At 35.4% G+C, this 13,374-nt stretch overlaps 3 protein-coding genes across 11 annotated transcripts; 1 reads left to right on the top strand and 2 right to left on the bottom strand.

The window, feature by feature from the left end:
• Positions 1-35: 35 nt before the first annotated feature.
• Positions 36-723, bottom strand: LOC112726801 (BON1-associated protein 2). The gene has a single exon (XM_025776323.3). The coding sequence runs from the start codon at positions 615-617 to the stop codon at positions 111-113; it is 507 nt and encodes a 168-aa protein (XP_025632108.1). The 5' UTR covers positions 618-723; the 3' UTR covers positions 36-110.
• A 2,596-nt stretch (positions 724-3,319) lies between these two features.
• On the bottom strand, positions 3,320-9,526 carry LOC112726799 (RAP domain-containing protein, chloroplastic). Of its 8 annotated transcripts, none has more exons than XM_025776316.3 (5): positions 9,252-9,526; positions 6,254-6,382; positions 4,039-6,061; positions 3,710-3,792; positions 3,320-3,590 (listed from the first exon to the last, which is right to left on the bottom strand). In XM_025776316.3, the coding sequence occupies exons 3-5, from the start codon at positions 5,876-5,878 to the stop codon at positions 3,483-3,485; spliced, it is 2,031 nt and encodes a 676-aa protein (XP_025632101.1). In that variant the 5' UTR covers positions 5,879-6,061; positions 6,254-6,382; positions 9,252-9,526; the 3' UTR covers positions 3,320-3,482. The 8 variants fall into 8 exon arrangements, with proteins under 8 accessions (XP_025632101.1, XP_025632103.1, XP_072064841.1 ...); XM_025776318.3 differs by having other exon boundaries at positions 9,327-9,471; XM_072208740.1 differs by having other exon boundaries at positions 4,039-5,888; positions 9,327-9,468.
• On the top strand, positions 9,293-13,356 carry LOC112726800 (cell division protein FtsY homolog, chloroplastic). Of its 2 annotated transcripts, XM_025776321.2 has the most exons (13): positions 9,293-9,471; positions 9,630-9,989; positions 10,121-10,225; positions 10,368-10,441; positions 10,545-10,603; positions 10,914-10,951; positions 11,048-11,168; positions 11,341-11,409; positions 11,504-11,586; positions 12,012-12,080; positions 12,327-12,389; positions 12,509-12,647; positions 13,051-13,356. In XM_025776321.2, the coding sequence occupies exons 2-12, from the start codon at positions 9,660-9,662 to the stop codon at positions 12,620-12,622; spliced, it is 1,125 nt and encodes a 374-aa protein (XP_025632106.1). In that variant the 5' UTR covers positions 9,293-9,471; positions 9,630-9,659; the 3' UTR covers positions 12,623-12,647; positions 13,051-13,356. The 2 variants fall into 2 exon arrangements, with proteins under 2 accessions (XP_025632106.1, XP_025632107.1); XM_025776322.3 differs by lacking the exon at positions 9,293-9,471 and having other exon boundaries at positions 9,660-9,989; positions 13,067-13,356.
• The last annotated feature ends 18 nt before the right edge of the window (positions 13,357-13,374 follow it).

Genomic DNA, 13,374 nt, shown 5'->3' with positions numbered 1-13,374 from the left:
CCAACATATTAAAAAGTAAAATGGACACTCAAGTCTAGCGTTTTCACGTCCAATAATATTTAAGCAACTAAAAATAACTATTAACAATATTTTCCATCACTCTTTATAATCTAAAACCAATTAATTGGAATTCCAGTTACAACCGCATTAGAGCTCTTTCCGGTCACCGGAACTCCTTGCGCCGGCAATCCATTTATCGCCGGCGGCAACAACGACGAAATCTCAGGCATTTTGACCCTAACAGAAATATTTATAACCCCATTTCTGTTAACCTTACTATCCCATAACCTATAACTCAAAAATTGAACTTGATTTTGAGGGACAAACCCTCCTACTATATCCGAAACCGGTATCATTGCAATTCCAACACTCTTAATCCCCATTGTTGCTTTGCAATTCACCTCCAAAGTTATAAACCTTGCATGCAATGGAACTTCCATGACAACCTTCTCGTTCCATGAAGGGTAGCTTCCGCCTTCGCCGTTCACCTTCGTCGTCCTCACTTCGCCGTTTCCATCGGTTTGAATCTTCACAAAAACGTTTTTCTTTATTGATGTTTTGTTCGTTCTAAGATTCTCTGCTGATAAGATAGTAATCTCAAAACTCCGTGACGACATATTAGATTGAAAAATATGTTCCAAAGTTTTTGGAGCTTATTGATGAGAGAAGAATATGAATATAGAATGTGTAGAGAGAAGTGAAGGAAATTTTGGAATGAAAGGTTGGAAGGTGAAGAAGATTTCTTATATAGCGTTTGGTTTGGAAGCTTGAAAGAAAGGAGGAAGAAACAAATAGGTTGTTTCATTAACTTTGGCCGTTAAAAGTTAAACGATGACGGAGCGTGGTTTTGGAAAAGTCAACTATGGAAACAAAGAATATACGTTTTCAGGGTTTTTTTTTTTGTTTGACGCTCTTTGGGAGGCGAAAGGTCACAATGAAAATAATAATGATTTTAAATGGAAACGGCAGCGTTTGACTTGACGGCTGATTCTAAGACGAAATTTCGATCCTCTTAGGTGGAATGCTCAATCTTTGCGTGGAATGAAGGGTAAAAATTTAAGTATAGTCATTTTCATATGAAATTATCAATTAAAAAATATTATATAATAATTTAATTAAATATATTAAATTATTTGAGGTTTTTTAATTAATAATTTTACGTAAATCTGTACGTAAGTCTTCACTAAAATGAAATACTCATTTACTTGTTCTTAAATTACACTAAAAATTATTCTTATCCATAACATGTTGGAAATTTTTTTTCTTTTTTATTTTTTTATCAGACAGTTGTTTTATTAGTTTTGATAGTTGCTTGTTATTATGTAATATTAGCGTAAAACAATTTTATGAGTAATTTGGTTTAATTTTATTTTTTATATATAATTAAAAAATACTACTTAAGATTAAATTAGTCAATTTTTTAAAAATTTATTATTATTTACTTAATTTAAATACCTATTTTTACAATATTAGTAGTTCAAAAAATCAAGAAAAATATTTAAAGGATGTCTAGCTACTCTGATATAATTAATAAAAAAATAACTATATAGATATTTGCCAAATATATTTGGCTTATATAAATATTAAAGCACAACCTTTGTGAAAATTAAATTTGTAATATATGCCGGTGAGGGATACTTTAAGAATACACTTAATTTTTGACAAGTGTAAATATGGAGATTATGTACTAACCTTTTTTTTTTAAATATTTTAATTTGTCGGTAACATAAAAAAATTTCACAATAAAGTTTTTTCCGCTTGCACGTAGAGCACGCAGGTCAATTATTTTTGGCGCTATTATGCTACTCTTAGAGTAATAGTAAGCCCTCTTGCAAAGTAGATTTCCAATCCAACGGTAGAAAAAAGTGTTTTTTGTTGTGTTTTGAAATGAGAATTGTAGGTATTTTCTGCAAGCCGAGTCAACTACCGTTGTTGTTGGGGGAACATAGCATGACTTGTTCCTTGTACACACACTACCTCGAAGCTTACTAGCTTTGAGACAAATACTAGATTGCAAGTTTGAGAATGTTTGTTGAGACAAATTTTGGAATTTTATATGGAGAATGGTTATTTGGAAAATGTGAATGGTGTTTCAAGGATGGTTCCTTGCCTTGGATATGGATTTTGACATAATTGGGTTTATTAGTATTAGACTTAATAATTTGACAAGTGGTTGTTAAGGAGAAAGTACCAACCATTAGATGAATGCACAAGCATTATGATAGCAATTTACACAAAAAAAAAAAATAAAAAAAAAAATAATTGATAAGAAATTTCAAGGGAGACTTGGCGAGCATGTTTTGTTCGTTTCAAAGTAAGTTACATTGAACTCTCATATGGTTAGAGTATCATACACACTTCTATTAGGTAAACACATATGGTAAAATGTGACATTGACATCTCTTATAAACGTAACATTCACTTCCCCTCTTAAGTCTTAAACATATATGGTTAATTTGCATGCTAGTTAGATCTTAGATGCCTGGAAGTGGTTCCCTTAGTAATGCTTGATTGGTTCAGTTTAATAAGTTCGATGCAGCCTCTCCAAGGAAAACAAAAATGCTAGAACAATTTATCAAAGGAAAGAAATATAAGTATATAACTAATTACCTACATCATCTTCTTATTAGATAATCTCCATCAAGATACATAAGTTAACTCATTGTTGACAGTACTCGATCCTCCCCATGTAGGCTCAATTTGGTTAGAAAATTCGTATGTATACATACGAGGGAAATGATACTATCACTCATATTTTTTATAAAGACTATGTTACGGGTACACCAAAATCAGCCACCAAGATAAAATACATATTTTTTTTTTTTTACCGAAGATATGGAGACTCGAACCCGCAACTTCTTAATTGAGTATGTGGAGACTATGCCATTTGAGCTATTGCTTCTTGGCAAAAAAATACATATTGAAAATAAATTAAACTACACATGTATTTATACATAAATATATTGGTGGCTGATTTTAGTGGCTGATTTTGGTGTACAAATAGCATTTTTATTTTGATAATGTCACTCCATACATGATCATACGTGTGTAAGATAGGGTGTTGAATAGTCTCTTGATTTCGACACCATATCCACCATTGGATGAGATGTTGACCCCGCTTGAATTAGATCCACACTCTATTCAATAGTAGATAACATACGAGTAACCAAAGTGTCTACGCTTAGCATTCTTTGAGATTCACCATACATTACTTTCATTAGTCCCTCAACCATGTTATTGGAGCATCTATCCTTAGTACTATTTCTTCCCAATTCTCTTTTATTGAATAGAAAAAAAAATCTTCAATGTAAATTAATAATGGGGAAAAAGAATTATGGCATTTATATGCTTTTGAGATTTAATATTTCTGGCAAATATACATCCCCTATACTAATTTCTCAACAGGAAACATGATCAGTCTAAGTTTTGTATATCTTCCTAATGCTTCAAAAAGAAGTGAGGAACATTTGATGATGAATTATTCACTTTACCTCAGTCAATGTAGTGTTGGCAATTCCTTCGTTTAAGTGATCTTTGAGAATGCTTCTAAGGTACTCCAATTGTTGGGATGATCCTTCAAGTTCCTCCCACTACAATGAACAACATATATGTTACCAAATTCTCTACACACAAATTCATGATTCTTATTCTTATCAAATTACAAAGCCTGTACATATTCTGATTGAGTAACATGTATAAGAGAGCTCACCTCTTGATAGCATAATGATACAACTTTCCACCCAGCAGCAGTAATGTATCGACGTTTTAGCATGGTATGTCCCAAAGGCACACCTATATCAAGTAAATAGGAAAAAAGAAAATAGTTAAAATATATCTAAGAGAATACGGCCGAGTTTAGAATGGAAAATGCAAAAATACAGAGACACTAAGAAATTGAGATTGAGAGTAGAGTCACAACTTTTGTCCCTTCTCCAAATAACTTAGTGTTTTCCTAGTGTTATACTATTCTGAAAACACTTAGCATAGTATAAGAATAAGATTACAAATTTAATTTATGAAACAAAAAATTATACATACCAATATTTCTAGAGAAATGAGTTGGACCGTCAATCTCCAAAGCTAGTTTCTTATCAATTATCACAGCATCCAATGTGTACCCGTCCACCACATATTCTTTGACCCAATTAAGGCCAGTATTAACAAGAAGACGCCCAACATCTTTCTGAAACAATGATGTTATCTTCTGATTAAACCTTTTAGTTCTACAAGCACGAGCAACTTTTTCGTCAAGCTCATGGCATAATGATAACTGAAGATGGGGGAATTCAAGCTTCAAGCACTGGTTTACAAGATGAACTTGAGAAGCGAACATGATATCCTCTCTATATAGCTCTGAAATCCTTTGCTCCTCATAGTGGCTTAGGGTTTTCCAGATATGCGAGAAGAAACTCCTATCCAATTGTCTGAAGACAGCATAGGACCAAGCTATAGTTCCAAGCTGATCCCTACTTAAAGTGAGTGTAGGAAAATCAAGAGATCCATTTGAGACACCACTTCTATTGACACTGATCTGACCATAATTATTTGGTGTGTTTTCACCATTGCGAGCTTTCAGTTGGCAATGATCAGCGAAGACACTGTCTAAAGAATCAAATACAATTTCAGCAGGCTCATATAGAGACGCAAAAGCCCACAAAAGCTGTGCTAGTTCTTGCTCTTGGAAGGTGTGAATTATGTCAGAAGCCCTCTTCGACAACTCTGAAAAAAGTTCAGGAGCAGAGTGTTGCATTGAGGCAAAAGCACCTGCAATATTAGCAACATTTTGAGAGTTGAATTCCCCAACCTTGGTCATTGCGACCTCCGCAATCCTATCCATCTCTGAAAAATATAGCAGTTCGCCTCCAATTTTGGATAATGCCCAAGATATATTAGAGATTCCTTGTGCCGAGCATTCAGGTAAGGCTGTCATTGCAATCCCCACAAGCATAGACATCTCTTTTTGTCGGGCGAAAGCCAGCCTTCGAGTTGTGATCATAGAAACTTTCTCCATATTCTTAGCGATGCGATGAAGGGCAGTAGCAATGTTCAAAGGGGAAAGAGGCGAGGGGCTTAGACCTTTTGCAACAGCAACAATTGTCTCAGCAGTAACATCCAATACATCCTCTGCAGTCCGTGCTTCTACAATTGCTTTATTCAAATTGATTTCTTTCCGATGATCAGAAGGCCCAGAGAATTGGGATAGCTTATTTACAAACTCTTCCATGCTTTTCTCCTTCCTCTCTAAAAACATTCCACCGGCCAGCGAACTCACCTTCCTTTTCAAAACACCAACATCATCGATTGTTTCTGGATTCTCCAGCAGCATGAAGTCTTCCTCGGAGGTATAATCAACATCAAGATCATCTATATGCTCAAATTTCTCAACAATCTTCTTCTTGGTTTCAACTTTCTTCTTAGCCTTTTTCTTTTTCTTCTTGGAGGCAACCAAATCCTCCATCATTTGAGCCATGCCCCTTGCTTCAATCGACCTAACTGCCATCTTCCTTGCCCTCACACACCAATCCATTCCATCAGTGTCTTCAAGCAGCTTAGACTTCTGCTCTTTCACCCTCTTCTTGGGAGCCCGGTAACCAAACGGATCAAGTTCCCCGATGAACTCCGATTCCCAATCCACATCAGATTCCTCTCCTCTATCATCATTATCCTTCACTGCACCAATGCTAGCTCCCCTGGAGCCAGTACCGGTGTCTCTACCTAACCTAGTGCAATCACTTCTCAAGATAAACGGCTTAAGTTTCCTATTCAAATACCCGGTTCTTGTGATCACTGGGAAAGTGCAACCACAACCAAGCCTTGGAGTGAAACCAAAGGGTTTCAAACAACTTTGGTGAAACATAGAATTCAATAACCCTTCCATACTTTTTCACCTTGTCATCCAAACAAAAAGAAAATCAAACCAAAACACAACCAGGTTTTGAGCATGCAACCCAACAACAACAAAATCTTGTCTTTCCCAGTTCCTAACTTTATTAACGCCAATCAATAAGCACATAAACGTCAATCCTTTATGAGCTTCATAATAGCAAGGAAATGCAAAAACCTTCAATAAAATTGACAGAATATATAAATAAAACAACACATTTAGCTGGGTTAGGTGCTTAACAATACACCAAAAAAGTCCTGTGAACAGCACAAATAGCACCGAAGAAAACAATTTAAATTCAACTACAAAAGGAACCTATTTTCCAATCATTAAGAAAAAAAACCCGAAAAAGGAGATTTTGAAGCTCACCTTATCTTGGAGGAAGCACGAACTCACTGTTTTGAGGAGCGAACAGCGAAGATAGTGCAAGTGTATGCTTGAAGAATGAAGAAGAGCGTTTTACCTTAAAACGCAGCGGTTTAGCTTCTGTGTCAAAATCTGAGAACCAAATCCATCAATAAACCAATGGAATAACTGATTTAACGATTCAACCGGAATTGAATCATGATTAAACTTAATTAAATAAATAATTAATATAAATTTTTAAATATCTAAAAATAATAATTTAACATGAAATTTTAATAAAATTTCACATTCAACTAATAAATAATTTAGGTAGGGGTGAGCATGGGTAGCGGGTACCCGAGGGGTACCCGATTACCCGTTCGAACCCGAACCGAACCAATTAAATTGGTTTTAAAATTATTTTATAATTATATTTAAAAAATTTATAATTATATTTAAAAATCAAATAGTAAAATTGGATTTATTTTTTATAATCTAAAAAGAAAAAAAAAATAAAAAAAGCTACTGCACTATCTTATAAGTTATAACCAAGGTTTTGAGAACCGGATCGATCATCGAACCGTTCTAGTCACTGGTTCACTGGTCCAACCAGTCCAACCAGTGGTTCAACCGGAAAAACCGTTTTAAAATAAAATAATAAATAAATTATAAATAAACATCCTAAAATATAATTATAGTATAATATAAATCTTAAAATATCTTCGAAATTTAAAACACTACATAAAATATCATCAACCTAATCCATATGATCTTATCAAAATACAAATTCAAAATCCATAAGAACTTGTTGCAAATTTGCTTCGGTGGATTAGGATTAGGATTAGCAGCATCATTCGAAATTAATAAAAGTTTTATTAATCTCTATTTAATTAATACTATTATCCATAACTGAAATTAATAAAAGTTTTATTAATTAAAACAAAATTAAAGACCAGCCACAGCACAATGAAAAATCAAAAAATTATCAACATGACCATATCTAAATTCTGCCACCAACATTTAGCAACAAACAAAGCCAGCAAAACCAGCAATAATTAGGAGCCAGCAACTACAAATCAAAGCAAAACCAACTACAAATCAAAGCAAAACCAGCAACTACAAAACAAAGAAGTATCCATAACCAGATACGAAATTAAAGACTAGCCATAGCACATTGAAAAATAAAAAAATTATCAACATGAGCATATCTAAATTCTGCCACCAACATTCAGCAACAAACAAAGAAATAAAAACAGCAGGACATTCAGCAGCAAAAACACCATTACCAACAGCATTCAGCATTCAGCATTCAGCAACAAAAATTATCATTCAGCAACAAACAGGGCATTCAACAACAAAAATTAGCATTCAACAACAAAGTGTGATCTTATCAAAATACAATCTCAAAAGTTAAATAGCAAAAAGAAATATCTAAATATTAAAAACCAACATGAAGATTTATCAATCATCAAAATCCATAAATTAGAACCTTGTGACTGACTATTATTCGAACTAAGTGGATTAGGATTAGCAGAATCATTTGAATTAGGAGGATTGGCAGACTAATTATTACTCAAACAGGCATTATAAGCAACTGCTTCTTGATTAATACTTTCATCCGTAACTAAATTCAATAAATCATAATCCAAATTAAAAACAGCAATAGAACGGCTAGAAATCCAATAATCATCCATAAGACCATAGAACAGAATTAGTAACAAATCCATTACTCAATTTCAGAATCAGTAACAAATCAGTAACAAAAGCACATATTAGAACAGAATCAGTAACATATCAGAAATCAATCACTAACTTCAGAGTTCAGATTCACAAATCCCTAATTTCAGAAATTGCATATTTGAGTAATTTGAAATTTCAGAGTTCAGACCACTAACCTTGACTGAGAAATTATAAAAGCTAAAAATTATAAAACCAATCAGAAATATGGTTAAAGCATTTCATCAAACATGTTGCGTGCGGTAAAATTAAAATGAAATAAGAGAATCCAAAGCTTAATTTCAATGTGATAGAGAAGAGAACAAAACTATTGTAACTTTAATTTAATCTATGAAAAAATCCAAACCACTACCAAATCAAATAATTACTTATTGTAGTAGAAATCAGAAGTTGCAGAGTTTGAAGAAGAGTATTGGTGTTGTCTGTTGTGTGAGTGTATTGTCTGGTGGCTGGTTTAGGGAACTCACGGCGGGGACAACAGAGAGCAGTTCGACGAGTGGAGCACGCGGGTTGGTCGCAGAGTTTGAAGCAGAGCAACGTGGCTTCCAGACGAACGCGAACTCGAACGGTGAACAACGAGTGAACGCGAACGGTGAACGCCGAGCGAACGCGAACGAAGACGCGAACGTGAACGGCAAACAAACGGCGACGGAAGCGTGGCTGAGCAGACAAAGACGACGGACGCCGAGCTCGAGGAAGCAACCGCGATCGGTGACAGCGAACAGGGGTTGAAGACTTGGAGCACGAGGGAAGCTAGATGACGGATGGCGAACTCTGAGTGCGACGGACGGCAGCAGTATGCCCCCTCTTTGGGGCGGTGGTATAGGCTTACAGTGCTAGGGTTTTGTGGTTAGGTTTGTGAGTTCTCTGACTGAAAGAAAGAAAGGGAGAACGGGAGAAAGAAACGAAGGAGCTTCCCTTTTTGTGTGAACCGGCCGGGTTCCGGTTCGGTCTGACCGGTCAGTTCTCGTCCGGTTCAACGGTTTTTAGCCGATTTTCTGATTGTCGGTTTTATATACCTGACCGCACCGTTAATACTGTCGATTCGCGGTTAAACCGGTCTCATCTTTTCAGAACATTTGGTTATAACACTTAAGTTCATTGATTGGGTCCAATTTATTATCTAAAACTAAAAAAAATGCTGGCTCATTAAGATATAAAAAAAAATAATCCAACATATAAAAATATAAATAAAAACCTTAAAATTATAGCTTGACTCATCATGACTCATGAAATCATCTTTTAACATAAATTAAATCATAAAAAAAATTAAAGAGAAAATAACCTGAGGTTACGTTTCCTTATCTTTTCTTCATAATTCATAAGCAAGCACAAGCGGTGAAACCAGTGAAGTGCTCACCGTAGAGATGAGCGACGGCAAGAGAGCGACCGCGATCAATGAGTGAAGAGGCGAGCACCGAGCAGAGACGGCGGCGATCTTCGACGATTTCTGGCTGATTGATTCCTCGTTTCTGAGGCTGTATATTGCAAAGGACGAGCCCTGGGTGAGTGAGTGGGTTGTGGATTTGGGTTTCTCTCGTTTTTCAAAATAGCTAACTCTCTTATCCCCGAAACGACGCCGCTTTATAAGCCAGATATTTAAAATAAACTGAAACGACGCCGTTTAGCTTTATCTTTTTTCTTCTTACTTGTTTGGGTTCAGTGAAGTGAAACGCTGTGAAGAAGGCAAAAAATGGCTTCTTCTTCTTCTTCTTCGATGTGCGCGTCTTACTCTTCAGTAATCTCGAGACCTTTTTATAAATCTCAACGGCAATTCGCGTTCTTCCGTACCGGGAAACTCGGTTCGGTTCCCGATTTGGGTGGGCGGTTCAGGTGTATGGCTGGTCAAACCGGATTCTTCACGAAGCTTGGGAGGCTAATAAAGGAGAAGGCGAAGAGCGATGTCGAGAAGATATTCTCCGGCGGGTTCACGAAGACGCGGAAAAACCTCGCCGTCATCGACGAGCTTCTTCTCTATTGGAATCTCTCCGACACCGATCGAGTACTCGACGAGCTCGAAGAGGTTTTGCTTCTTACGAAATTGAAAAGCTCCTAAAATAATAAAATGCGTAATGTAATGTTATTTGAAAAAGAAAATGGTTTTTATTATTTACTATTTAAGTTTATGATTTGATGTGTTCATTTTGTGTTCAGGCTCTTTTGGTGTCTGATTTTGGACCAAAAATCACTATTAAGATAGTGGAGAATTTGCGTGAGGATATATTGTCAGGGAAGCTCAAATCAGGCACTGAGATAAAGGTATCATTTCAATCAGCACACACTCTCTGATAGAAGAAAATCCTTGCACTGTGATCATTTTATATATATATTACTTAATATACCAGGGAATTTCAAATTTTGTGACATGAAATATGTTATGCATGGATTTGAATGGCTTTAGGAAGCACTGAAACAGAATGTCTTGGATTTGTTGACGACCAAGGGGAGAAAAACTGAACTTCAACTTGGATTCAGGTGAGAGGGCTATTTAACTTTTGATTTTGACATTGTTATGAGACACCAATTTTTATTAGTTGCCAATTTTGTGCTTTATATTGGATTAATTTGTTATCTTCAGGAAGCCAGCTGTAATAATGATAGTTGGTGTTAATGGTGGTGGAAAGACAACATCTCTGGGTAAGAAAAAGACTTAAGAAATTACCCTATTATTTGCCTTGTAATGAAACCAAAAATTGCTATGAAACGCAATTTTCTTTTATCTTTCTCTCCTATGAACAAACTTATAATCTAAAAGTTTATTGTGTTTGGTGAGGTTGGAAAAATATTAAACTTTTATGGCATAGAGTAACTAATAGGTTAAGGTTTGGTCGTTGATGCTGTTATAGTGTAACTAGTGCTTAAAAACTCCAATTCTTTTAAGATATGAAGCAGAGGCAAACAGTTTAGAAATTTAAAAGCATGCGAACATGACAGCTCTTTCATGCAGGAAAGCTGGCGTATAGACTGAAGAAAGAAGGGGCAAAGGTTAGATTATGTTACTTGAGTTTGGTTTATGCCATGACTAGTTAGGATATGATGGTTAATGCTGGTTCTCTGTTTGTATCTTTAAAAATCAACCAGATACTGATGGCTGCTGGTGATACATTTAGAGCAGCTGCTGGTGATCAGCTAGAGATATGGGCTGAAAGGACTGATTGTGAGATTGTTAGGGCTGAATCAGAGAAAGCCAAAGCATCATCAGGTACAAATGAAGTTAGAGTTCACTCAATTACCACCAGATCTTCTGTTCATTCTTTTTCACATAACTTCATTTCTTACTTTATTTGATTTTATTTTTTAAAAAATTCGATTAAATTTGTTTCTTAGTCTTTATTGTTATATCTATAGTTGTTACTATATTGTTTTACTTGCAGTGCTTACACAAGCTGTGAAAAAGGGAAAAGAACTAGGTTTCGATATTGTTTTATGCGATACATCTGGACGTAAGTGCGAAATTTTACAGATAGCTATTTTGTATTTTCATGAACTACTTGATTGTTTGTAATACTAATGCTGCTGTTCACTTTGAATTGTCAGGTTTACACACTAATTACAGCCTAATGGAAGAATTGATTTCTTGTAAAAAGGCAGTGAGCAAAGTCGTTGCTGGTGCCCCTAATGTAAGTCCAAGTTTTTGGCAGTTACTTTTTGCTCTTTTTACACGCATTTTACTTCTGGTGATAGATGAACTTATGATTTGAAAGTGATTTCCCAAGTTTTATTCATATGAGGCTCTGAGGGGTAAGCTTTTAGACTTCCAGACAGAATTTGATGAGCCATTATAGTACTTACAATCTTTGTTAATGTACAAAAACTCTCTATATCTGTATTTTCTTACAATCTGTGTTTCATCTAAATGACTTGTTTAACCCTGTTCAACAAGATTGTGCGCTTTTGACATTTTTAATTCCTCATGGGCTGACACTAACAATAACTTCTTTCTTACCTGAGTTGCCTCTCTCTCTCTCTCTCTCTCTCTCTCTCTCTCTCTCTCTCTCTCTCTCTCTCTAATAATGCGATGTGAGGGCATTGATGATGTCTGCAGGAGATCCTACTGGTTCTGGATGGAACTACAGGTTTGAATATGCTGCCACAGGCAAGAGAGTTCAATGAGGTAAACACTAGTTTATGTTTTGAATTGGATTTGTCTGACGAGTTCGAAGTTCTACTAATAGGAATAATAAACTTCATTCTGTCCCTTCCCGTGCTTACATCTTTTATCAAACCGTGACCCAATGAATTGTCTATCACATATTAGCTTTTTAGGGTGTAGTGTGATTATTGCCCCTTAATATTTCCAAATCAATTCGATGTTAGTTGTTACCTAAACTGTTTCAACGCTAAAACCTCCAATGTGCAGGTTGTAGGTGTTACGGGTTTAATTTTGACCAAGCTGGATGGTTCTGCAAGAGGCGGCTGTGTGGTATTCTCTTCATTTCATCTTACTGATCTCTACTATTTTAGGGCTCAACAAATCTAATATTATTTATTTTTGCTGGGGCGATCATGTTGAAATTGTAAGACACTGATATCTGTTGTCAGGTCAGTGTTGTTGATGAGCTTGGAATCCCTGTTAAATTTGTGGGTGTTGGTGAACGTGTAGAAGACCTTCAACCCTTTGATGCAGAGGCCTTTGTCAATGCCATCTTTTCGTAAACCAATGTTAGGTTATGTTAATATGGTATGCAAATTATGATTTGTTCTCGTCATTCCTTTCAAAATTGAAATTGAAATTAAAATTTTTTGCAAATTTGTCATGGTATAACTGGAATTACACGCATTTTGAAAGTACAGAAAATGGCTAAAAAACTGTCCAAGACATGTCTCTTGTATATCTCTATTTAAGCTTTTGTTTATATCAGTTATCCAAACATACTTTTTACCCCAGCTTCTCTTTCTCTTCTATGGACAGTAATAAAATGCTACCTTAAAAATGTAGAACTCTATGAAAAATGAAATATTAGCATTTTAGTTAAACCAGAAGCACTTTGAATTGTAGCCTTGTGCTTGTAGGACATTTTCTTGCTTGTATTCGCTATTTCAATTTACTTTTCCATACCATTGTTGTATATGTTCTGCTTCAGGATCATTTATTAGCAGAAAAGCTTGGCATGGATATGAAGAGCCAATACCAGGTCATAGGAAAGATTGGCAGTGAAGCCATGCTTAGGAGAGGGAAGGCAATCAAGGCATTACAAAACTGTGTAAATGATTTTGTGGCGCAGAGACGATATTGCTTTTGATGCACGTTAGGGTGTATAGAAACATTTTTCATTATCTGTGGCTCAGTTTTTGACAACACAAAGGTGTTTATATGATGTGCATGTAAACATGTGCCCCATTGTTTGTAATATATCTGTTTGATTAATGATATGTTTTCCTTGCTTAGATTTCTCAGGTTTTTTAGT

This window comes from Arachis hypogaea, chromosome 12 (assembly GCF_003086295.3).
Source record: "Arachis hypogaea cultivar Tifrunner chromosome 12, arahy.Tifrunner.gnm2.J5K5, whole genome shotgun sequence".
Lineage (NCBI taxonomy): Eukaryota > Viridiplantae > Streptophyta > Magnoliopsida > Fabales > Fabaceae > Arachis > Arachis hypogaea.
The sequence above is the reverse complement of the archived record's forward strand: the minus strand, read 5'-3'. Positions and strand labels throughout refer to the sequence as shown.

Bases quoted from the DNA above. Each gene is read 5' to 3' on its own strand.
- LOC112726801 (XM_025776323.3), bottom strand. From the start codon at position 617: ATGTCGTCACGGAGTTTTGAGATTACTATCTTATCAGCAGAGAATCTT.
- LOC112726799 (XM_025776316.3), bottom strand. From the start codon at position 5,878: ATGGAAGGGTTATTGAATTCTATGTTTCACCAAAGTTGTTTGAAACCC. The intron at 3,793-4,038 runs GTATGTATAATT...TACTTGATATAG, and splicing joins TCATTTCTCTAGAAATATTG to GTGTGCCTTTGGGACATACC. The intron at 3,591-3,709 runs GTGAGCTCTCTT...TGTTCATTGTAG, and splicing joins TATCATTATGCTATCAAGAG to TGGGAGGAACTTGAAGGATC.
- LOC112726800 (XM_025776321.2), top strand. From the start codon at position 9,660: ATGGCTTCTTCTTCTTCTTCTTCGATGTGCGCGTCTTACTCTTCAGTA. The intron at 10,952-11,047 runs GTTAGATTATGT...AAAATCAACCAG, and splicing joins TGAAGAAAGAAGGGGCAAAG to ATACTGATGGCTGCTGGTGA. The intron at 12,390-12,508 runs GTATTCTCTTCA...ATCTGTTGTCAG, and splicing joins CTGCAAGAGGCGGCTGTGTG to GTCAGTGTTGTTGATGAGCT.